Below are 25,484 nucleotides of genomic sequence, written 5' to 3'. Positions count from 1 at the left end.
TACTGTTATGACATCAGGGTTTATTGTTCATAAATAAACATATTAAAATAAACATAGAGTGTTACATGTTTAAAAAAACACAACAGGTAACGAAGTGGGACTGTACTTGACTCATTAAGTACCAAATGTTAGAGTTAGTCAGTGAGTAAGGTTTTCACTTGGGGACCAAAAACCAAATAAACACAGAATGTGGTGAAGGTCTCTCCTCACTGTGAAAGTCTCTTCCCACACACCCGCCTGCACCCCCGAATAAGTTGATGAAAGTCTTCTTGTATAACTGCAGTCACTGGCGTGAAAGAATAGAACAGAAAGGAGTGAAAAAGGAGAGTAGAGCAGGTTTCTGCACCTCCTGTTTATATTATATTACTTAGCCATGTCAATGAGGCTCTGAAGTGATGTTGGCACCCAGGTTTTCTCCCCCTGTACAAACACAACCCCTCTGTCAATGTAAATGACTATCCGTCCAAAGGTGTAGAGCTGTTTCCCCTCATGGCGTTTGCCCATCAAAGGCATGAAGACGATATTGTGCTCTTCGGCCTTGGCCTGGATCAAGTCCTTGAAGTTCATTGGTATGGAGGTGGAGCTGACTCCAATGCCACGGTGTGCCATGTTCTCAGCCTCGCGACGCTCCTGCATTGCCTCGTACTGAAAGTCCCTCCGGCGCTCTGTGTGGGTGAGGTAGGCAATATTTTCTCGAGCTCCTGGCTGCATGTAACCACCTGTTTGAAAGCAAAACAATGAAAAAAAAACTCAGGCAAGGATTGACAAAATTGCTCTGGGCTAACTGCACACGATGGTGAAGGGTTTAAATATCTGGGCATACACATTAAAATTAGGAAGCAGTGGTGAAACAGGAAGAGGAGGACGTTCTTCTACCCAGAGGCTAACAGAGCTGAGAATAAATTAACAGGGAACTATACTGAAGTGATCAGTATAAATGGGTTCAAGAGACAATTAGATCAGTTTCTGCAGAGCAAAAGGACTGAGGAACATGGTGAAAAGATGGATGGAGTTAACATTTTTTTCCCCTTCTTGCTGGGGTACAGTTTCACTGGTTCTAACAGCCTTTTATTAACTCACAAAATAGCAATTCTTCATGTGTAAGCCTCAAAAATTAAGTGTTATAGTAAGCTATTCCATCATAGGGAGCTTTACAGATGTCCTGTCCTTCCCCACAGCAGGGGCCACTGGATAGTGATCAGGAGCAGGCACCATGGTCAATTTCTTTTTGACCCTCTCACTAATTCAGAGGCATTGAGACCAACTGTAGTACCCATAATGCGATCTTGGCTGAGGCCAGCTAACTCAGCCCAGGACAGGGATAAAACCTGGGATTTTCCTGGTTTACATGGCTCAGCAGCTTATTGAATAAACCCCTCACTAATGCCCCGGGAGATGCGATATGTCTATAATATATTAAAAATCTTATATCTGCGCACACTTCCTGTCAGCTTTTCCATTGTAAAATCTCTTCATTCCCATTTATATTGGAAACTTCCTATGTAAACTTGTCGTGCTGTAATTACACCCAGTGGAGGTGCAGAGGAAGATGGTAGGGAAGGTGTTCCAGGATGCAGGTAGGTTGCTGCTACAGCATGCAGGAGTATTGGGGAGTGGGGAGTGGCATTCTGAGATTGCTTCAAGTTGTAGCAGCACTGGAAGGGGCAAGGCAGGTGTGGTAGTGGTGATGTGTAGTCATGAGGTGTGGGAGCACTGGGCTTGTGGCGAGAGGGTGTGGTTTTACCAGCATTGCAGGGAGTTCTCCAATAACCGGCACAGACTCGATGGGCCGAATGGCTTCCTTCTGTGCCGTTATGACTCTATTGTGGGACATCCCCTTAGGGAATCCCACCTCCGCATGAAAAAATCCATGTTCCGAGTGGTAACTGGAAACCAGCTTTAAGTTGGTTCAATGCTTTTAAAAGTTTTTAAGATGCATTTTACAAGCACTAAAGGGACTTAACCAAGCTAATATTTATCCCTCAACCAACAACATGGAAAAGACACATTATCTGGTCCTGTATCTCATTGCTGTTTGTGGGACCCTGCTGTGTGCAAAGTGGCTGCCGCGTTTCCTTACATTACAAGTGACTATACTTCAAAAGTACTTCATTGGCTATAAAGTGCGTTGGGATGTCCCAAGGTCACGACTTTAAATATTCTCCAATACCCTTTTCAATGGATTTCAAAAAACGTGTTTTTTCTTTCTTGAACTCTGCTACACACAGTCACATTTTTTCCCCCTTTCCTATCAGTGATCTTCATTTCTCCTTTTTTCTCTCCCTTCCCAAATATTTGCTCTTCTCACCTCCATCTTCTGGAGAAGGTCCAGGAGAAATAAAACCAAGAGTCACTTACCAACTGTGGAGGTGACAGCCCTGTTCATAATGTCCAGGGCTTCATTAAACTTCTCCTTGATTGTTGGGTGGGCCAACACCTGGTCAGAAAACATGGACTTCCAGCCCAGGTACCATTTAGTGATCTCTTCGTAATTGGGGCTGTTACTGAGCCATGAACATAGCACCTGGACAGGAGAGAAGGGTAATTTGGGGAATTCAGAGGAGAATAAAGGTTACATATTACCAGTTGCAGTAAGCAGTAAAAATAAATGTAAGTTGTATATGAAGCTGAAATAAGGCTGTATGACAATGTATTGTATAAACCACTTCCTGCATCCCCTTATTGCATACAATTCTAATGGATCAAACGCTGCCCATTCACTCCAATGGGCAGCAAACAAACTACAACTATTTTGCTGCCAAAGTTTGTAGTCACAGAGACAGAGGTAAGCAGGAATTTAACAGATATTAGCTCGATCATCACGAGGCCTGCAAACTCACCTGCAACCATTTTGCAAAAAAGTTTTTCTCAAGTAATCCTATGAGGCTGGATGGTGAGATCATGTCCTCCCAGTCCATCACCCAGTGGAAGGTGTCCATATGTTGCTGGTGAGGATTGATCACAAACTCTGTCAAACACATCCCTGTCAGGGGTCAGAAACAAACACAGCGTCAAACATATCCCTCTCAGGGGTTAGTAACAACTACTCAGTTTCAAATTTCCAATTGGAGGGGCTCTCTTCGAAACCATCTTCATTTTAAAAATTAATTTTCTCATTCTTTTAAGGGATTATTGAAGATAGATAGGAGATTTTTAAAAATTCATTCCTGGGATGTGGGCGTCGCTGGCAAGGCCAGCATTTATTGCCTATCCCTAATTACCCTTGAGAAGGTGGTGGTGAGCCGCCTTCTTGAACCGCTGCAGTCCGTGTGGTGAAGGTACTCCCACAGTGCTGTTAGGAAGGGAGTTCCAGGATTTTGACCCAGCGACGATGAAGGAACGGCGATATATTTCCAAGTCAGGATGGTGTGTAACTTGGAGGAGAACTTGGAGGTGATGGTGTTCCCATGCGCCTGCTGCCCTTATCCTTCTAGGTAGAAGAGGTCGCGGGTTTGGGAGATGCTGTCGAAGAGGTGTTAAGTTTGGCTATTTAGCTGTAATGACAGCACTCACACATAAAGGACTAAAACCAAAATGGTGCTGTCCATAATTGCAGGGGTACGGTACTGCAGTGGTTATGTTACTGGACTAGTAATCCAGAGTCCTGAACTGATAATCCAGAGGATTCTCCAATCCCAGTTTGAGAATTTGAATTCAGTTTCAATTAAATCTGTCAATAAAAAGCTGGTATCAGTAAAAGTGACCATGAAGCTGTTGGATTGTTGTAAAAACCCAGCTGGTTCACTAATGTTCTTCAGGAAAGGAAACCTGCTGTCCATACCCGTTCTGGTCTACATGTGACAACAGTCCCACACAAAACCAACAAAGTGGTTGACTCTTAACTGCCCTCCGAAGTGGCCTAGCAAGCCACTCTAGAAGGCAGTCCACCAGGACATTCGCAGGGCATCTAGGGATGGGCGATAAATACTGAGCTCATCAGCAACACCCACATCCAGATAATGAATTAAAAAAAAAAAAGTAACTCACTCAGAATTAAATTATTTCAAGCTAGAGTCTCACTAGGACTTCTAAAAAAAAATTCAAATAGGTACAAGGAATCCTGATGAACGAGAGTACTTCATAGACCCGCTGATTGTGACAAGTTAGCAGTGGAATGTATGCAGATAGTTTCCTAAAGCAGTATCTCTTCAACCCAACAAGGGATAGGGGATCCTCAAATTAGTTGCAACAAACCATAAATAGGAAGACTCTATCCACTGGCTGGAGGGTCATTAACCAGGACACAGATTTAAGATAAATGGCAAAAGAACCAGAGGGGAGATGAGGAGAATTTTTTTTACGCAGCAAGTGTTATGATCTGGATTGCACTGACTGGAAGCAGATTCAATAGTAACTTCCAAAAGGGAATTGGATATATAACAAAAACTTGCATTTATATAGCTCCTTTAACGTAGTAAAACGACCCAAGGAGTGACTATCAAACAAAATTTGACGCCGAGCCACGTTAAGGAGCTATTAGGACAGATGACCAAAAGCTTGGTCAAAGAGGTAGGTTTTAAGGAATGTCTTAAAGGAGGAGAGAGAGGGAGAGATGTTTAGGGAGGGAATTCCAGAACTTAGGGCCTAAGCAGCTGAAGGCACAGCCGCCAATGGTGGAGCGATTAAAATCGGGGATGCGCAAGTGGCCAGAATTGGAGGAGTGCAGAGATCTCGGAGGATTGTAGGGCTGGAGGAGATTACAGAGATAGGGAGGGGCGAGGCCATGGGCGGATTTGAAAACAAGGATGGGAATTTTAAAATCGAGGCATTGCCGGACCGGGAGCCAATTTGGATCAGCGAGCACAGGGGTGGTGTGCGAACAAGTCTTGGTGCGAGTTAGGATACGGGCTGCAGAGCTTTGGGATGAGCTCAAGTTTAGGAAGGGTGCAAGGTGGGAGACCAACCAGGCGAGCACTGGAATAGTCGAGTCTAGAGGTAACAAGAGCATGGATGAGGGTTTCAGCAGTGGATGAACTGAGGCAGGGGCGGAGACGGGCGATGTTACAAAGGTGGAAGTAGGCGGTCTTGGTGATGGAGAGGAGCATGGGGTCGGAAGCTCAGCTCAGGGTCAAATAGGACACCAAGGTTGCAAATAGTTTGGTTCAGACTCAGACAGTGGCCAGGGAGAGGGATGGAGTCGGTGGCTAGGGAATGGACTTTGTGGCAGGGATCGAAGCCAATGGTGGTAATTTTAACTCCCCTGGACAAGAATTGTTCCAGTTGCAATATAAATTATGTTAATGTGTTTCCTCACCTAACTTTGGAACAATATTTTTCAACATGAAGGCTTCCCAGGATCCTGGGGTGAACACGTCCTTCCAGGGCAACAGGATCAGCTTTGCAGATGAGTCACTGGGATGCCACTTCTGCAATGCATTTGCAAGCTTGTTGCGGATCGGTGAATACAGAGGTTCCAGGCGCATCTGCATCAGTGGCAGCCACGGGTGAATCCAGGCGTGGATTGGGACTGTGTCCGTCAGTGGGTTCCAGCTCTCAACCTAAAAAGAACACACCGAGTTTGTGTTGATGAGTAAGAGTGGCTGAAGTTACTTATGTACTTGCGGTTCTCCTTTCTTGATGGCTGTATTAGAGCTTTTGCAGTAGTCAGAAGGCCAATTGTTCTTGCAATCCCCAGTATTTCCTCCTTCCCCTGCCTCTCTGGTTCCTTGACTACTGATGGTCCTGATCAGTTTTGCAAAAAGACCACATTCTTGGCAACCTGATAGAACCTGTTGATCGAGAGTGCCTTTAGATGCAGGAAGGGTGTTCCCGATGGCGGGGGGGTCCAGAACCAGGGGTCACAGTCTAAGGATAAGGGGTAAGCCATTTAGGATTGAGATGAGGAGGAATTTCTTCACCCAGAGAGTGGTGAACCTGTGGAATTCTCTACCACAGAAGGCAGTTGAGGCCAATTCATTAAATATATTCAAGAAGGAGTTAGATATATTTCTTAAGGCTAAAGGGATCAAGGGATATGGGGAGAAAGCAGCGACAGGGTACTGAGTTTGGATGATCAGCCATGATCGCATTGAATGGCGGAGCAGGCTCGAGGGGCCAAATGGCCTACTCCTGCTCCTATGTTTCTATGTTTATGACTACCATTCCCTTTACAGTGCTCCCTTTCTGTTTGACTCTCCAGTCTCTCCTTTTCTCCCTCCAGCCCTGATCCTCTTCTATTTTTCCTATTTCATTTCCATTCCTTCAGTTTGGATGTTTCAGGCATTTCCTTTGCTCTCTGCTCCATCTTCTTTCCCTATTCATTTTATTTTCCTTCTTCTGGTTAGCTATTTGTTCTTTGTCAAATGAAAATTTTGAAAGTTAAACGTCAATATGCAAAGGTGCCTTGTAATATTAATAAAATGTTACAAATTACCTTTAATGTATTGCTTATTCCCAGAATTTATCAGCCCAAGTGACTATTTCACCTATCTCAAACTGTACTAAGAGAATCCTACCTCACGCTGTAATTTAGGAAAGATCAGTTGTTCAAGAATATTGTCCAATATCCAGAGAGGGGTCACAGGCATCCAGTTCTCCAAGAAATCGACCATAGGAGCACAATTCCGGGGTGGCCACTGGGATACAACATTACGGACATATGGCATCCACACCTCCCACATCAACCTGCGAATGCAAAGAGAAAGAAAAATAAGTAGGAACCGAGAAAAATTCATTCTGCCCATCAAAGACCAAATATTCCAACACACTGTAAAGAACTTACATTGTCTGACTCTCCCCGATTTTAGCCTATTTTCCCACCCTTCCTTCATTCCCCCTTCTTTCTGTCTCTCTCTCTCTCGCTCACTCACACACCAAGGTGCCAACTCTTGTGTGATGAAAGCAGTTTTAATCTTGTGTCAAAGAGAGAAAAAATTCTGTATTTTATGTTGAACAGCTTTGAAACAACTCACAATAAGGTGGAAGCCGAATTCACTTGACCAAGTTTTAAAACAGAGACTGGAGCTCAGGTGTCTATAAGACACGGGTTGGTTCCACTGGCGGCCGTGCTTCTGTTGCCTAGGCCCTAAGCTCTGGAATTCCCTGCCTAAACCGCTCTGCCTTGCTACCTCTCTTTCCTCCTTTAAGACGCTCCTTAAAACCTACCTCTTTGACCAAGCTTTTGGTCACCTGCCCTAATTTCTCCTTATGTGGCTCGGTGTCAAATATTTTGTCTTTTAATGCTCCTGTGAAGCGCCTTGCGACGTTTTACTACGTTAAAGGCGATATATAAATACAAATTGTTGTCGTTTGATCTGTACATGGGCCAGGATCCAGAAGTTTGGTTCCAGGTGCTAATCAAATTGTTGGTCATCTCAGGGCCAACTGGTATTTGACAATTAAATGCCAAGCATCTGTCAAACGTCTAGTTTCAATTGCTGGCAAGTATTAAAGTCTATGAGCTTACAGGCTAATTCATTACATTTTAAATGGCTGAAACATCAAGGAAACTTTGATCCGAGAAGAATTCATGTTATACATTGTTTAAACGAATTGACAGGCATGCAGGAACAGAACAAGATGTGATTTCAAAAGCAGAATACACAGTTCACTCTCTATATTCCTCAAGCGATTTTCTGGTCAGGGGCCTACCTTTACATTTAAGGCAGGTCACCCAATTTAATTTACAAGTCTTCCGGTGTCTTTCAGTTCCCTGCTTTGCACTGCCTAAGCTACAGGGGGCTAAAAAAGGTGTTTCACACGAGTCATCTCCCACGTAACATCTATCAGAGACTCAGACAAAAACTACTGAAAAGTACAAAAATTTCAGACTGACTCTTGTTTTGAAATAATTTATGTATTGTGTAAGTCGGGTATTGTACTACTAGTTTCTTGCTGTGTCTTTCTGATTCTGTGTAACATCTTGTAAATAAATCTACAGTATTAGGTTTGTCCTGGATCGAACAGCCTGATGCATGCTATTTACTGCCTCTCAGAGGAGACAGGGAAATGGGTAACAGTTCGTTCTGCAGCACTATTCCACAGATAATGGTGCAGTTTCTGTTTGCAAGACTCGGTCTGCTTATGGAAACTGCCTTTCTGAGGTGAACGCGAGTTAAGTGTTGAGAGAAACGCCAAATCGTAACATCTTGCTAAAGAATGGTTTCTCCAGTACCTTTCCCAAGTCACCATTCTTAATGTGTTAGCCTACTGTCAAACAGGTTATCTGAATCTGAGGGGCACCACAGCGGAGCCCCATCCTGTCCTTATCTGATGGGACTTTTCAGCATGTCTCAATAGGAGTAGGGGCAATGGCTGACTTTTCTCCTCCCTCGCCCAGGGACACTGAAGCTAATTGTAGCAGCCCAACTATGCACAAAGCGGGGAATCAAACCTGGAACATCTGGATTGGTGCTAATTTGGGGAGCTGCTTGAATTAATAAGAGTCTTTAATCTACTGAATTGAGGAGTGACGTAATAAAACTCACTACGCACTTGGTTTGAGCATAAAGCAAGAACATGGAGGTCTAGTTGTACTTCACTAGTTCCTTGTCTTACAAAATGACCCTGGCAAGCTGGGCCCATGCCCGAGTATTTATACTCCTTGGACGGCGCCACCAGCTGGCCGTCCAGCGTTATTTCATGAGTAATTTCTTGACAAATTATGAGATTTATAACAAGGAGTATGTGAAGTCCAGTCAATCTTCAGGCGCAAGTTTGGTCCACAATCTGGAGGTCGCCGGCAATTCTAATTATCAGTCTGAAAGTTTGGATTATTCATTCTTACCTGTGGTAGGGGTCCAACGTCAACATATCACACCCTCCGTGTTGCAGCTGGTCTCGTTCTAGAAGTTTCCTCCACTTGGACATGACCTCTAAGCCATATGTATTATCCTAAATGAAGGAAAGAAACAAAACTGTTTACTCTATCTTTTGCCCACTTTGTGCCCAGTTCGTCAATATGAGGGATGGACCCCTCTCTTCCGCACTGTCTGCAGTGACTATATCAAAAGACCCTGACAAGTCAGCCACTGTGTAGTGCATCACCCCCTCTGTTGGAGCTGCAACTGACCCTAGGCACTAGAATTAAGATTTAATGTACTACATTACCAAGGCCTCAAGGAGAGGAAAGAGGCTGAATGAAATTTGCCATATTCAGTCTGGCATTCATTATGCTTGGTAAGGTATTAGATCTTGCTGAAGTATGGACTCACAGGTGACGGCATTCCTCTGTTGTCTCACTTAACTGATCCTCCTTCATGTGTGAATCCTGACAGTGAGTGTTGCCAGATTTTTCGACCATGGAGACTGTCCTCACTCAACATCAACATAAACACTGGATAACAATCAGAAGTGTGAACACTGGGCAATTTCCCTCTCTCATAAACCCAAAGGCACTGGGCACATCAAACTTGCGATCATCCGCATGTGCATGACCCAGTACCATAATGGGCATCACAATTACTCACTTTTATGGTGGTAGTCTTTACCTGCAAAGGATTCCAGACCTTAAAGAATTCTCTCAGCAGTGGAAATACGATGGCAATGGAGAGTTCTGCCAGGTCAAACATTTTGTACTCCTCAAAGTATTTCTCCTGCAGCATCTCAAAAATCTTTGCGCACTCTTCCAGGGTCAGTGGATCGTCACAGTTGGGCTGCAGCCTCTTCTCGCAGTCCTCCACAATCTGCAAGATGTGGCTGAGCTTGTCGATGATCTTATCCTCATGGGCGAGGATTTCAGAGAGCTTCTCATTCTCATGGGAGATGTTGACCACCATGTCCCTCTCATACTGCAGCTGGCGGTCATTCTGGATGATCTCCTGCTCAGTCATTTCAATCAGCAGCTGCAGATTGTGTTCCAGCTCTGGGAGGGAGAAGCCCTCTGACTTGGCATCTTTGACTGGGGACTGCGTGTCATCAGGAATATCATGCTTCTGGTTCATCTGGCTGTAACTGTAATAGACTCTCTGCTCCTTTCCCGTCATGTCTATAACCTACATGATGAATTAGATAGTTAGAATGTCACAATGGCTCAATTTCTATCAAAGTCGTTACCCAACTAATCAGCTGTCAACTAGTTTGGAAACTAGTTTAACTACTTTTAACCGCTCAATACACAAATGTTCTAATGCAATTACACAGGCAGGTGTATTTCATAACCAGTTGTCCACTATGTTTTAGTCATCTTAATCTGGTATCATGGTACAGTAAACTCTCGTTTAAACAGCGCCTAATCAACCGGAATTCTTTAATAACCGGCAAAATAGATAGCCGGTAATCTTGCCGAATCCATCCATTTTTTGTTTTTCCAAGTCCGAGTTTCCCGCAGTGGCCAAGTTAGTCACTGGTTTTTATTTTTTTTGTGTTAAAAATTGCCTACCTCTCCGTTATCCGGAATTTTTAATCAACCGGCACCACCCCGGTGCCAGATACGAAAGAGTTTACTGTAATATTAGGACCAGATTACTTGACAAGAGTGTTTACTGTTATTTATGTGATTTAGCTGCTCATGGAAGCAGATATTGCTTGAGGCATGTCGACCTGTCTTTTAGCTCCTTCCAACTCCAAGCTTTTGGGCACATTTGATAACAAAAACATTGAGAATTCGTGGCCACCTCAGAGATAGTTAACATTTTTTTTACTGTGTTAAAGTTTTAATCGCTATAAGTCAGGGGAGACAAGCGTAACTTCTACTTCTGGTGAGTAGCTCAGTCACTGACAGATTAGCAGTCTGAAAACCCTCATACCCTGAGCCCTAGTGGAAAGCTTTGAAAAGGATCATTAAAGTGAGCTGATTTCTGACTTAGGACACTCCTCATAGGTAATCCAGACCCTGTGGCACAGTTCGCTGTTTAGCATATGCGGGCCGATTCCCCTGCCGTTGCCTCCCATGTGCACGAGTTCAAGCAGCACACTAGCATGGGAAAGGGGGCAACGCTGGGTCTCCACCGCCTTTCCGCATCACACACATTTCTAGCAAACAGACAAACACGGGAAGCACCCTCCTGCAACAGGTGGCAGCTTACAAATATGATAATGTTGCAGAAATGTTACAGTAACACCACCTGTATTACTTTCCAGCATTTACACAGGGTGCTAATTACTATCCATATACGTAGACACGCAGGATTGCTGGGCACTGAGCAGGTTATGGAATCACGTTTCAAGGGTCAGAAAGAAGATTTATTCAACAACTTTTCTTTTGTTTTCCAAGTTTTATTTCCTGCTGGCACTTAGGCTCTCGTGAGCCTTTGTGCAGTTGTTTTCTTTTCTCTCCAGCATTATTACTGTCATTCGTGGATTTTCCAATGCTTAGACGAGGAGGACGACCAACGAACCGATGCCAGGCAGGTAAGGCTGCATGACAGGTGCTCTCTTCCAATCTGCCAGCACATGCAAATCAACATCTGCAGACAGAGGTAACCAGACCTTCGGCAGATGCTTAATGCAAGCAGAGGCTCCAGCTCTGAAGGTAGGTTGCGACAGCAGGCTCGTTGGCACTCGATGGGAAGGCCTAACTGATCATTATGCTGGGTGGTTCGAACCACCCAATCAGAGTTTATCATGCTTTATATGGCATGAAAGCAGCATGCCAGGGTTATCAGCCAGAAAAGCCCCATTGTCCCACCCATCAAGATGCCACCAACCATATTTGTAGGCACCGTGGCACTTAGCTGACAATGATTGTAAGGAACTGTCTTTGCAGCTTCAGGGTCAATAGAAAGCCGTATGCAAAGCTGTGCCAGCTGCTGTGAAGACACCTGCTGCTTGCATACATCACAGCGTTGGCACAGCCAGTGACCGCACCGGTCAGCTGCAGCCGCAGCCTGCCTACAGCTCCTTTCAGGCGTGCTGCAATACTGACTCATGGGGATGGTGCCATGGAATAGCAGAGGGCAAAACTATAGTGCCTAATGGTCATGTGTCGACCAACAATCAATCAGATTGCTAGAAGGGACACAACACGAAGGACCAATCAAATTCACTCAACTTTTAAATACTAACTGACCTCCCGTGGCATTGCTCACATGTAGTTTGTGCACAGTGGGGCTTAAGCTAGCATGGTCCTATAAGGTCACCACTCAGGTTATGTGTGGAGAAATGGTATAAAGAGGACCTAAGAGCAATCAGAGTTTAATGTGTGGTTTGGTGAAGAAAGTTTGTAGATTGACAGGCCAGGTAAAAAAAAACAGCACAGCTTCCTTTTTTAAAATAGGTTTGGCACTTTGGATTGTAACATCTGAAGTGTAATGGATGCTGTCATTATTTTTAGTTTGAAACACAGGATAGCAGATCTCATGTGGCATTGCTCTCACTGTTGGAAGTTACGCTGTTGCAAGGGGATGCTGGAATGTGCAAGTGGGAGAGGAGTTCACATCCGCACTGAAAGAATTTGGGAAATGTTTTTAAGAAACCTCTAAAGAGATTGTTAAATGTATGTTTTTTGATGAACATCCTGGAAAATAAATACATGGTATTTTCCCGACCTACTGTAGGGCGATAAATAACTTTGTTCCCCTTATTACAATTCCGATGACTCCCAATATTCTTTATTCATGCTGTCTACAAAAATCAGTTTCCATGGGCAAGCACATGCTTTCTACTTGACCTCACATGCAAAATATCTGGGATAGTGGGTCGCAGGTCAAGCAGGGAACCCTTACGTCACTGAAATATGCAGCTTGGCAGAATAAATATACTGAGGGGCATAGTGTTATGCTGCAGTAATAAACAAAAATTAATTTCTGCTCATCTCCTTCTGAAACCTCGGACACAGACAGTCATTCAGGTTAAAAGCCACTGGGTGCTGGGTGGTAAATCTGCCACAACATTAGCATTTTATTTTGTAAACCAGCACTTTTAGCCTGAGACTGTCAAGTGTTTTATAAATCCCTTGATGTTGTGTGTGGCAATTACCCAACCTGCCCTGAATTCAGTGAGAGCTGCCTTAAAAGACACGGACTAATGAGTTCAAAATTGTATGTGGAAATTTCTAAATGTCTGCAGATGAGGGGAAAGCCCTTCTCCACGCACCTTGACCTGTGAGAGTTCTGCCTGTGGGGCAGCCATTTTCCTGCCCAGGCTAGTTGCTCCCTTCGCCTTCAGCTCCTCCACGGTCTTGTAGCTGTACTTGGGTTTCTTCTTCCCACCTGTGGGATCCTTCCGCCACTGGCTCATCTCCTTCTGAAACTCCTGAACACAGACGGTTAATCAGTCACTGGGTCCTGACTGCCCCGCATTATTTACAGACTATAAAACAGGCCTTCAACTGTCTTCAACCTCAAAGGGCCCCTCATGTGAATCCCAACTCAATGAACTACCACATCCATCTGGGCAGGAGGCACCAAGCAGTGGCTCAATGTGTCGTGAGGCGGACAATCAAACTAGGGAGGGGGGCAAAGGGTGCGCCAACCTGACTTTGGCAGAAGCCTGGGAGCAGGACGCCAGCCAATGCCCTCGGCAGAGAGACCAGGGTGGAGGGAAGAAAATAAAAAGTTGTGACACAGAGGCTCTGTCAGCTCAGCAGTGCATAATCCTTCTCGAAAAGGGAGGCATGAATTTTACAGACAATGTTACTGGGATAATGCAGGGTTTCTACTGCCACACTTCGCCTTTCAGTGAATAGTCCGAGCTGTGGCTTCTGAAAACAGATACGCATGTTGTTCGGTAGTCAGCTGGCTAGAAATGGGCATCTAGGGGAGGCACTGCTCCAACTATGTCCCCCCAATCTATTAGCTGAAGTTACTTTATTGGGAAATGGGCGAGACATTGGTCCAACTGCCAAAATTAATGGAAGTACAGTATCCCATTACTAGCAGTCCCTTTACTCACCAGTGTAGCATGAAGCATACAGACCAAAAGAAGTTCGATTCTCAGGCAAAGTAGCTGTAGAGGCACCACAACTGGTCCTCGATGCTTCTGGGCTGGGGGGGGGGGGGGAAGAAATCATTCAGGGTTTCTTATCCTAATTGGTTACCAGTGATCCATGCTCAGGAGTGCGTGTGTGTGAATGGAGGCAAGATCAGGATTGAAATAACCACCTGTTGAACCATCCCCAACTAGAAGAGGGGTAGAAAAGGGAAAAGATGGGGGTGGCGTGTTTAAAAAAACCCAACTACAACAACAGGTCTAGAGTCTTATCATTCCAAACCTCGTCAGCCTCTTCATCCGAGTCAACAACGGGAAAATCCTTCAGTGACTGTTCCGTCCGCTCAGACCCATAAGCACCAATTGCACCTTTGCCCCTCCTCATCTTTGCCTCAATTGGAGCCACAATACCTGCACAGTAATAGAAATGATGTAACCACCGACATGGCTGCTCACCTCCTAAATATACAAACTGGGGCAGAAGATGGAATGGGATGGCTCAGAGCTGACGAAACAATGGAATTGCTATGCCAAGGAAGGCGACTTGTTTCGGGTGTACAGTGAAGGATACAAGGTTAGATTGGGAGGGGGCCGGCGGTCGCAGGGATGAATTTAACCTTTTCTCAGGAGATTAAATAGATGGAGCCATAATAGAGTAGACGGTACATGGTCAAAAATATATACTCGAAGATGCATGTTACGCATGTTCTAGATGTTCCCAAGTGGATTTCTCATGGCTACTCAACCCATCACATTCTGGTACACAGATCTGAGAGTTTGTAAGGGAATCCTGTGTTTATAAATGTTTTCAAAAAGCCTTCCAGAATTTGGTTTATTTTCAACAGCAAAACAAATACACAGAAACGTCACCCTGCTCTTTGTTAAAACACAAATCTTCCTCATGTGGGACTTGCAGACTGTAACCAGGTACTGCTATCTGTGATCACTATTTATTACCCACTGCCTGGCACAAGAAGGCGCACCAGCTTTAAGGCAGCTCAGTCAGGACATAGGAGCAGGAGTAGGCCATTCAGCACCACAAGCCTGTTCCGCCATTCAATTAGATCATGGCTGACCTGTACCTCAATTCTACTTACCAACCTTTGCTCCATATCCCTTGATACCCTTACTGAACAAAATCATGCTTACAGCCAGCAGATAGAGAAGACTTTTATCCCGACAGGTCCCAGGTCCTAGAGGTCAGAGGTCCATGTCTAACCCAGTTTTTCATCCAGTCACAAAGTGTCTACAAATCCGAGAAACTGATCACTAAACCCATCCACACATTTCTATTGATTGCAGCCAGAGGTTGACAGACTTTCTGGATTCAAGTGCACACCATGGGATAGATTGATTTTAATGGCAATGGGGTTGTTTCTACAATGGGCGGCCGATCTGCAACACCAGTTGAAAATCTACCTGCATTGTCTGGAAATTCAAGGAACTGTCAACATTGGTGGACATTTGGCTCTTTCATCTATTGTTAACTTGATATATTAAATAGTGATTGTTCCTACATGGGTCATCCCTCAGTGCAAAATACTCCACTGGAGTATCAGCATTCATCAGAAGAACAGCACTTTCACACATAGGGACCTGCATGGGAGCCCAGAGGATAGGTTCAGCCCGTGCCAACCTTTACCAGTGAACTCGATACCTTTTGTAGAATGAGTTGCTTACAGAGATTTGTCATTTAAGATTACTAGTAAACTTTCTGATAACTGTACCTTGTGCGTTCTTCCCAAGGCCTCTCCCAGGTACGTAACCCATCTTCTGCAGCAGTTTCTGTCCGATCCCTTTGGTGTGTTTTTCCCAGGTGCCAATTTCCTGGTTTGATCGATGGCCTCCTGTGAATCCTTTCGAACTAGATTTGAAAAAGCCACCCTGTGAATATAAAAGTAATTATTACAGGAAACCTTCGTTTAAACGGAGGTTAAATCTCCGGAATGCTCTATCCACCGGCAAAATTCAGGAGTCGGTTCAGATAACTTTTTTTACTTTTCGTTGCTTTTTTTCTCCATTCCTGGCTCTGCAAGCGTCTAGCTGAAGCTGTTGCTTAGTTACAGAGACGCTTGCAAGCTGCGCCGACTGTTTTGAAGCTGTTGCTAAGCAACAGGGTTTGTTGCTAGATACGGAGCTCAGAAGCTCCGTATGTTTTAACATTAGCGCTGGTTTCTCCGGCAGTGTTGATCGACCGGTACCAGCTCGGTCCCGTCAGTGCCAGATACCAGAAAGTTTCCTGTAGATAAAGAAAACCTGACGTCTCCAAACCAAATCTGGAGGAGCATCAATCAGTCTTTATGGGGGGGGGCGGGGGAGAAGAACTGTTGGAAGTGGAGGAGGAATACGCATCTCCAGTGAAAGATTTTTGAAAGAAATGTACAAAGGTTCTGCCCAGAGATGTAAGGCAAGTATATTAGTTTGGTTCCTGGAAAGTAAGTATTTAATGTTTTACTCAACCAAGCTGGATAAATAGCTAGTCAGCATGCATAACCAACTATTTCGGTAAACAATAATGGTTTCCAAATTCTCTATAAAAACAAATAAAGCACAAGCGGTATTCCAATTTCTCTGATGTAAACAAACAGCTGACAACAGTTTGTGAAACTTTGTCTCAAAAAACTTCTTAAATTTATTTAGTTTTGGAACAAACTCAAATACTTTTACAACCTGACTAAATATACATTTAGATTTTTACAGTGAATAATGAATGCATGTCCTGTAAACAGAATCATTGTTTTTGAATTCTCAATATAAACAAAACAATGCACAGATCCTCTAATCACTCTATCTCCTGACTGAAGTAAAAATTGAACAGTTAATAACTTAGATGTGAAACTTTACCAGGAAGGCACAATAATATGTTATGCATTACATGGTATAACATTCCTATCCATGTATGATTACTGCAGGCATCTGTAAAAATAGTATATTTACATAGAATTATCAGGGCAGGAAAAAATAAATCCCACTGGCACATCTCAAAGAACATGATTAAAATTCACAGAATTTGATGTGAAATTTTCCTTGCACTTTAAGTACAAACTTTAAAAAAATGTTTTTTCCAAAGGTAAATGTTCAGATAGCATAAAACCGTTGCTGAAAGTATTACTGAATGCTCCTGCCTTGAGCCACAGGATGGTAGCTAACCCATCACTTCCACCATGCCTTTTCATAAAAGGGTAGTCTCTTGGTTGGGGTCTGATGATTCAACACTGAAGAGCAGTTAGCCAAAGGCAAGCCCAGACCCTTGCTAAGTATTGACTGAATACTTACCGTTTTCAGTTTCTTTGGCGCAAAGTCTTTTGGAAACTCTTCTCGTTTAACTGTCTCTTCGTCAGAAGCATCAGAGTCCTTCTCTTCCTCATTTTCCTCAGCTGCAGGTCGACGGAGTCCAGCGCTGATGAAATTAACTGGAGCTGTGTAATCTTTGGAACTATGGAAACAACACAGATATCACCAAGTTTAGATACAGCAAAGTTATTGCACAGCTGTATTCAAAAAGCTAACTGCAGTTCTTTAACTCCAATGTACAGCTAGTAGGCTAGGACACCAGGGAATCAGGACAGCAAACACATAGGAACCTGAACAAAGGTTCTACATAAATATTGCCTGGCTCGCCAAAAGATAAATCAGTTGAATTTCTGAATAATTAGTGAAGCTGCAATTGCATCCACCTAGCAGGGTTGCTGAGGACCAGTAATTAACACATTCTGACCAGTGAACAAACATCTATATATCATCCTAGTCACTAGAACCACTGACACCTGGGAATCCCTGGCCCAAGACCGCACAAAGTGGAGGAGAAGCATCTGGGAAGGCGCCGAACACCTCGAGTCTCTTCACCGGGAGCAAGCAGAAGCTAAGCGCACGTCAACCCAAGCACCCCACCCACCCGCCCCTTCAATCACCGTCTGTCCCACCTGTGACAAAGACTGTAGGTTGCGCACTGGACTCATCAGTCACCTGCGAACTCATTTTTAATGTGGAAGCAAGTCATCCTCGGTTCTGAGGGACTGCCTAAGAAGATATATCGTCCATTCCAACAGAGCTGTTTATTGAGTTAGATAATTGTCAAAAAAAACCATGAGCTGTTACAGGTGGATTACTGAGGTCTTACTGTCCTCCCCAGTGACAAACACCACCAGTACCGCTGGCTCTTTACTCATACCACAGCACACAGACACGATTGTTCCATTAACAAATTGTACCGGTGCAGTGACAACCGGTGCCACTGAGCGGCGGAGCACAGCCTTGCGCCCAAAATTCTCCACATGGCCAGCTTCAGATTTTGGCCAGAGATAAACAGTGAGCCTAAATCCCAACACCAACAGTGGCAAAATATTTGAAATAAAAAATGTTAAATGGTGGCCAAGTCAGTTGGGATGCTTCAACCCCTCGCAGCTGCTGGTTACAAAGTAGTATGGAAGGACGTCTGAAACAGATTACCTGGACAGCCTTGTAACAAGGAAATAGTACAAGGCATGGATAGGAGAATCTAAGAGGTAACAAAATAACCCAACAAATGAGAAATTGAAAAATATGTCCCTACTTCTGCCCTGGCTAAGTTAACTGATCTCAGCCAGGACAGGGGCAAGTGCATTCATTTCTTACACAGCAGGGTTATCTGAGTGCATCAACGTAACTCAGCAAAGAAGCTGAGGTGTATAAATAAGTTGTCTGATAAAACAGGAGCTTTAAAACTCTAATGGCTCAACTGGTTAAGATTGTGAGTAGCTGAGCCATACAGTCCAGGAAAGTCAGAGGTTTGATCACAGGTTTAATCTTAGGCTGTGCCAAGGTGAACAAATACAAGAATCCTGCCAATCTTCACTGTCTAGGATCACACATGGAGGAACAGACACTTATTCAAGCTAGCAGAAAGCTGATGGTACTCATAAAACAGCACCCAGGAATATTCAGTTCCTTCAGGAGCAGGAGGCAAGGAGAGAAAAAAAGAAGCCAGATCTCATCATTTGTTGACAAGTAAGTGTTGGCAGTTCCTACATACAATGCGCTGGATTACCGTTTTCCCCCAAAGCTTGGCCTCTCATCATCAGAGTCATTCTCAGCCCACATGCCATAGATCGCATCCTCCTTTGTCTGTCGGTGGCGCACACGGTCGGGGTTGAACTCGTTTTCCAAGTCCCAGTCTGAAATCTCAAACCGCTCCATCTCCACCTCATCGTCATCCTTGTCTTTCCCGTACAGATGTGACATTGACATTTTGGCCTGCAAGATAATAAAAAGTAGAACAGGGCAACAATAAACATATGAACATACAAATTAGGAGCAGGTGTAGGCCACTCGGCCCTTCGAGCCTGCTCCGCCATTCAATAAGATCATGGCTGATCCGATTACTCCACATTCCTGCCTACCCCCGATAACCTTTCACCCCCTTGCTTACCAAGAATCTATCTAACTCTGCCTTAAAAATATTCAAAGACTCTGCTTCCACCGCCCTCTGAGGAAGAGAGTTCCAAAGACTCACGACCCTCTGTGAGAAAAAAATTCTCCTCATCTCTGTCTTAAATGGGCGACCCCTTATTTTTAAACAGTGACCCCTAGTTCTAGATTCTCCCACAAGAGGAAACATCCTCTTCACATCCACCCTGTCCAGGCCCCTCAGGATCTTATATGTTTCAATCAAGTCACCTCTTATTCTTCTAAACTCCAGCAGATACAAGCCTAGCCTGTCCAACCTTTCCTCATAAGGCAACCCGCCCATTCCAGGTATTAGTCTAGTAAACCTTCTCTGAACTTCTTCCAACGCATTTACATCCTTCCTTAAATAAGGAGACCAATACTGTACACAGTACTCCAGATGTGGTCTCACCAATGCCCTGTATAACTGAAGCATAACCTCCTTACTTTTGTATTCAATTCCCCTCGCAATAAACGATAACATTCTATTAGCTTTCCTAATTACTTGCTGTACCTGCATAGTAACCTTTTGCAATTCATGCACTAGGACACCCAGATCCCTCTGCATCTCAGAGCTCTGCAATCTCTCACCATTTAGATAATATGCTTCTTTTTTATTCTTCCTGCCAAAATGGACAACTTCACATTTTCCCACATTATACTCCATTTGCCAGATCTTTGCCCACTCACTTAACTTATCTATATCCCTTTGTAGCCTCCTTATATCCTCTTCACAATTTACTTTCCTACCTATCTTTGAGTCATCAGCAAATTTAGCAACCATATCTTTGGTCCCTTCATCCAAGTCATTTATATAAATTGTAAAATGTTGAGGCCCCAGCGCTGATCCCTGTGGCACACCACTCGTTACATCTTGACATGGTGGCAACAGCGGTCCATCACAAAAACACCTGCATGTTCAAACCTACCGACCTCAGCTCAAACTTCCCTTTTGCTGTACTATCTGAACCCAGAGACTGATCATTTTTTGCTATTCCAAAATACGGTCAGATATTTATCAAAATAAAAAGCAAATCATGAAAGGTTGTAATCTGAAATAAAACAGAAATTGCTAGAAATGCAATGCTGATCATTCAGCATCTGAGGCAGACAGATATGTTAATAATTTGGGTTCGGATGAAGAATTTCTTTTTAATCTTTAATAAAAGGAGCTTCTTGGTTCGGAGTTGCAAGCAGTACATGACCAGGTCACGTTCAGTAATGAACTAAAAGAAAGTTCACTCCCAGCTATATTTTATAATCCCCTGGCTGGGAATACAGAGAAAAAAGGGCAAAGGGACACATGGGCAGTCAAACTTTTAACAAGAGAGTGCAAGGTGTAGGTCTGGAGTTACAAGTAGCCTAGAAAGAAAGGCAATGCCAAAAATAAGTCAACCAGACTATAGAAGGGAAAGGGTGCAAGATTTATTATTTTTACTCCACATTTTTGAGTGGGGGGGGGGGGGCAGTGCGATTGAGTTAAGTAAGTGCAATTTGCTTTGACTGTTCCCCTGTATGGTTTCTAACTAGCCTTGTATCACCAAGCGTTTCAGTCCGCTTTCAAAAAAGATTGGAGATGGCACATGAGAAAGAGATGATATCAAGTTCAGATCGCAAGGGGCCACTGTTGTTACACCCCAATGTTATGCTATTGTATAATTACATATTGGGCAGGATAGCCACACTCTTGAACATAAGACATTCAGACCACTTACAGGAGTGACCATCATCACTCTCCGCGAGGAAATATTTAAAGCAAACTTCTAACAGTGTCATGAGATCTTTTACATCTATTTTAACCACAGGAACAGCCAAACGAGGTTTCAGTTTATCGCCTCATCTGAAGAATGACAACTGAAACAATGCAGCACTTGCCAACTTCACTGCATAAATCATATTTCCTTTAGACCTTCAGTGAAACAGTAGAATTGCCGGACTGTAAATAATCCAGTTGGAGTGGGTCCACTCCATACTACTGGTGGTGTCTGTGCAATTACTCTGTTCTCAAGCCCATCAAGAGCAGTTTACTTGAATTCAAAGTGCAAACTCTGCCTTTTGTTACTAAAATTTACCCCAAAACAAACCCCGGATCTGGTTAAGGCATTTGGTTGCAGAGTCATGCAGACCAGAAAGGTCCCAAATTCGATTCCAGGATTATGCAGGGTTCATTGATGTCAGCCGCTCCTAGATTATTGAGGGATCCTACTCCTGATAATAACCAGCGACCCCTGGTGGGCATAGGGTGGGCACAGGTCAGGCTGGGTGTGGGGTGGGCACGGGTCAGGCTGGGTGTGGGGTGGGCACAGGTCAGGCTGGGTGTGGGCACGGGTCAGGCTGGGTGTGGGGTGGGCACGGGTCGGGCTGGGTGTGGGGTGGGCACGGGTCAGGCTGGGTGTGGGGTGGGCACAGGTCGGGCTGGGTGTGGGCACGGGTCAGGCTGGGTGTGGGGTGGGCACGGGTCAGGCTGGGTGTGGGGTGGGCACGGGTTGGGCAGGATGGGCACGGGTCAGGCAGGGTGTGGGGTGGGCATGCGCCGGGGTGGGTGTGTGCTGGGCATGGATTGGGCTGGGTGTGGACTGGGCACGGGTCGGGCTGGACACAGTGTCGGTGTTGAGTTAACATAGTATCGGTGTTGAGTGAACACAGTGTCGGAATGGGCACAGGCTCAGGGTGGGTATTGGTGCTGGGTGAGCAGTGTCGGCCTGGGCACAGTGTAGGTGCTGAGTGGGCGCAGGGTCGGTGCTGAGTGGGCGCAGGGTCGGTGCCGAGTGGGCGCAGGGTCGGTGCCGAGTGGGCGCAGGGTCGGTGCCGAGTGGGCGCAGGGTCGGTGCCGAGTGGGCGCAGGGTCGGTGCCGAGTGGGCACAGGGTCGGGCGCCGAGTGGGCGCAGGGTCGGTGCTGAGTGGGCACAGGGTGGGTGCAGGGTCGGGCTGGGCACAGGGTCGGTGCTGAGTGGGCGCAGTGTCGGGCTGGGCACAGGGTCAGTGCTGAGTGGGCACAGGGTCAGGCTGGGCACAGGGTCAGTGCTGAGTGGGCACAGGGTCGGGCTGGGCACAGGGTCGATGCTGAGTGGGCACAGGGTCGGTGCTGAGTGGGCGCAGGGTCGGGCTGGGCACAGGGTCGGTGCTTTGTGGGCACAGGGTCGGTCTGGGCACAGGGTCGGTGCTGAGTGAGCACAGGGTCGGTGCTGAGTGGGCGCAGGGTCGGTGCTGAGTGGGCGCAGGGTCGGTGCTGAGTGGGCGCAGGGTCGGGCTGGGCACAGGGTCGGTGCTGAGTGGGCGCAGGGTCGGGCTGGGCACAGGGTTGGTGCTGAGTGGGCACAGGGTCAGTGCTGAGTGTGCACAGGGTCGGGCTGGGCACAGGGTCGGGCTGGGCACAGGGTCGGTGCTGAGTGGGCGCAGGGTCGGTGCTGAGTGGGCGCAGGGTCGGTGCTGAGTGGGCGCAGGGTTGGTGCTGAGTGGGCACAGGGTCGGGCTGGGCACAGGGTCGGTGCTGAGTGAGCACAGGGTCGGTGCTGAGAGGGTCGGTGCTGAGTGGGCACAGGGTCGGTGCTGAGTGAGCACAGGGTCGGGCTGGGCACAGGGTCGGTGCTGAGTGAGCACAGGGTCGGGCTGGGCACAGGGTCGTGCTGAGTGGGCACAGGGTCGGGCTGGGCACAGGGTCGGTGCTGAGTGAGCACAGGGTCGGGCTGGGCACAGGGTCGGTGCTGAGTGAGCACAGGGTCGGGCTGGGCACAGGGTCGGTGCTGAGTGGGCGCAGGGTCGGTGCTGAGTGGGCGCAGGGTCGGTGCTGAGTGGGCGCAGGGTCGGTGCTGAGTGGGCGCAGGGTCGGGCTGGGCACAGGGTCGGTGCTGAGTGGGCGCAGGGTCGGTGCTGAGTGGGCACAGGGTCGGACTGGGCACAGGGTCGGTGCTGAGTGGGCGCAGGGTCGGTGCTGAGTGGGCGCAGGGTCGGGCTGGGCACAGGGTCGGTGCTGAGTGGGCGCAGGGTCGGTGCTGAGTGGGCACAGGGTCGGGCTGGGCACAGGGTCGGTGCTGAGTGGGCGCAGGGTCGGTGCTGAGTGGGCGCAGGGTCGGTGCTGAGTGGGCACAGGGTCGGGCTGGGCACAGGGTCGGTGCTGAGTGGGCACAGGGTCGGGCTGGGCACAGGGTCGGTGCTGAGTGGGCGCAGGGTCGGTGCTGAGTGGGCGCAGGGTCGGTGCTGAGTGGGCGCAGGGTCGGGCTGGGCACAGGGTCGGGTTGGGCACAGGGTCGGTGCTGAGTGGGCAGTGTCGGGCTGGGCACAGGGTCGGTGCTGAGTGAGCACAGGGTCGGTGCTGAGTGGGCACAGGGTCGGTGCTGAGTGGGCACAGGGTCGGTGCTGAGTGGGCACAGGGTCGGGCTGGGCGCAGGGTCAGTGCTGAGTGGGCGCAGGGTCGGTGCTGAGTGGGCGCAGGGTCGGTGCTGAGTGGGCAGTGTCGGGCTGGGCACAGGGTCGGTGCTGACTGAGCACAGGGTTGGTGCTGAGTGGGCACAGGGTCGGGCTGGGCACAGGGTCGGTGCTGAGTGGGCAGTCGGGCTGGGCACAGGGTCATTGCTGAGTGAGCACAGGGTCGGTGCTGAGTGGGCGCAGGGTCGGTGCTGAGTGGGCGCAGGGTCGGTGCTGAGTGGGCGCAGGGTCGGTGCTGAGTGGGCGCAGGGTCGGTGCTGAGTGGGCGCAGGGTCGGTGCTGAGTGGGCGCAGGGTCGGGCTGGGCACAGGGTCGGTGCTGAGTGGGCACAGGGTCGGTGCTGAGTGGGCGCAGGGTCGGTGCTGAGTGGGCGCAGGGTCGGTGCTGAGTGGGCGCAGGGTCGGGCTGGGCACAGGGTCGGTGCTGAGTGGGCACAGGGTCGGTGCTGAGTGGGCGCAGGGTCGGGCTGGGCACAGGGTCGGTGCTGAGTGTGCACAGGGTCGGGCTGGGCACAGGGTCGGTGCTGAGTGGGCACAGGGTCGGGCTGGGCACAGGGTCGTGCTGAGTGGGCGCAGGGTCGGTGCTGAGTGGGCGCAGGGTCGGTGCTGAGTGGGCGCAGGGTCGGTGCTGAGTGGGCAGTGTCAGGCTGGGCACAGGGTCGGTGCTGAGTGAGCACAGGGTCGGTGCTGAGTGGGCACAGGGTCAGTGCTGAGTGAGCACAGGGTCGGTGCTGAGTGAGCACAGGGTCGGTGCTGGGCACAGGGTCGGTGCTGAGTGGGCACAGGGTCGGGCTGGGCACAGGGTCGGTGCTGAGTGAGCACAGGGTCGGGCTGGGCACAGGGTCGGTGCTGAGTGAGCACAGGGTCGGGCTGGGCACAGGGTCGGTGCTGAGTGGGCACAGGGTCGGTGCTGAGTGGGCACAGGGTCGGGCTGGGCACAGGGTCGGTGCTGAGTGGGCACAGGGTCGGGCTGGGCACAGGGTCGGTGCTGAGTGGGCGCAGGGTCGGTGCTGAGTGGGCGCAGGGTCGGTGCTGAGTGGGCGCAGGGTCGGTGCTGAGTGGGCGCAGGGTCGGGCTGGGCACAGGGTCGGTGCTGAGTGAGCACAGGGTTGGTGCTGAGTGGGCACAGGGTCGGGCTGGGCACAGGGTCGGTGCTGAGTGGGCAGTGTCGGGCTGGGCACAGGGTCATTGCTGAGTGAGCACAGGGTCGGTGCTGAGTGGGCACAGGGTCGGTGCTGAGTGGGCGCAGGGTCGGTGCTGAGTGAGCACAGGGTCAGGCTAAGCACAGGGTCGGTGCTGAGTGAGCACAGGGTCGGTGCTGAGTGAGCACAGGGTCGGGCTGGGCACAGAGTCGGTGCTGAGTGGGCACAGGGTCGGTGCTGAGTGGGCACAGGGTCGGGCTGGGCACAGGGTCGGTGCTGAGTGGGCACAGGGTCGGTGCTGAGTGGGCACAGGGTCGGTGCTGAGTAGGCAGTGTCGGGCTGGGCACAGGGTCGGTGCTGAGTAGGCAGTGTCGGGCTGGGCACAGGGTCGGAGCGGCCTGTGGATCAGTCTCTCTCTCTCGGCTGACACATTAACCCGTGTGGCTCCCACAATCTGAATTAGTGGTCGCAAAATCCATTTTAATAAAATCCGCGGCGAAGCGGCCAGCACTCACCGCCCTCGTTCACTCGGCGCCAAAGCCGCTGTTTCCCTCGATTGGGAGCCGATTTAAATCGAGTTTCGGGAACTTGTCTTCCAGAGCGTGTCCGCCATCTTGCGAGGGCCGGCGAGAGGTCTCCGCTGGCGGGAAACTCCGAGTGCGGACAAAGGTTCCGCCCTGGGAGCCC

At 47.9% G+C, this 25,484-nt stretch overlaps 1 protein-coding gene across 1 annotated transcript; it reads right to left on the bottom strand.

The window, feature by feature from the left end:
* Positions 1-25,484, bottom strand: tfip11 (tuftelin interacting protein 11). Its single transcript, XM_085961470.1, has 13 exons — positions 25,313-25,484; positions 18,833-19,038; positions 17,083-17,242; positions 15,534-15,690; positions 14,090-14,217; positions 12,973-13,131; positions 9,429-9,932; positions 8,726-8,832; positions 6,456-6,624; positions 5,255-5,498; positions 2,841-2,983; positions 2,359-2,524; positions 1-719 (listed from the first exon to the last, which is right to left on the bottom strand). The coding sequence occupies exons 2-13, from the start codon at positions 19,030-19,032 to the stop codon at positions 364-366; spliced, it is 2,493 nt and encodes an 830-aa protein (XP_085817596.1). The 5' UTR covers positions 19,033-19,038; positions 25,313-25,484; the 3' UTR covers positions 1-363.

This window comes from Somniosus microcephalus, chromosome 19 (assembly GCF_052327205.1).
Source record: "Somniosus microcephalus isolate GS21.2 chromosome 19, FLI_Smic_1.0, whole genome shotgun sequence".
Taxonomy (NCBI): domain Eukaryota; kingdom Metazoa; phylum Chordata; class Chondrichthyes; order Squaliformes; family Somniosidae; genus Somniosus; species Somniosus microcephalus.
This window is presented reverse-complemented; position numbering and strand designations above follow the sequence as displayed.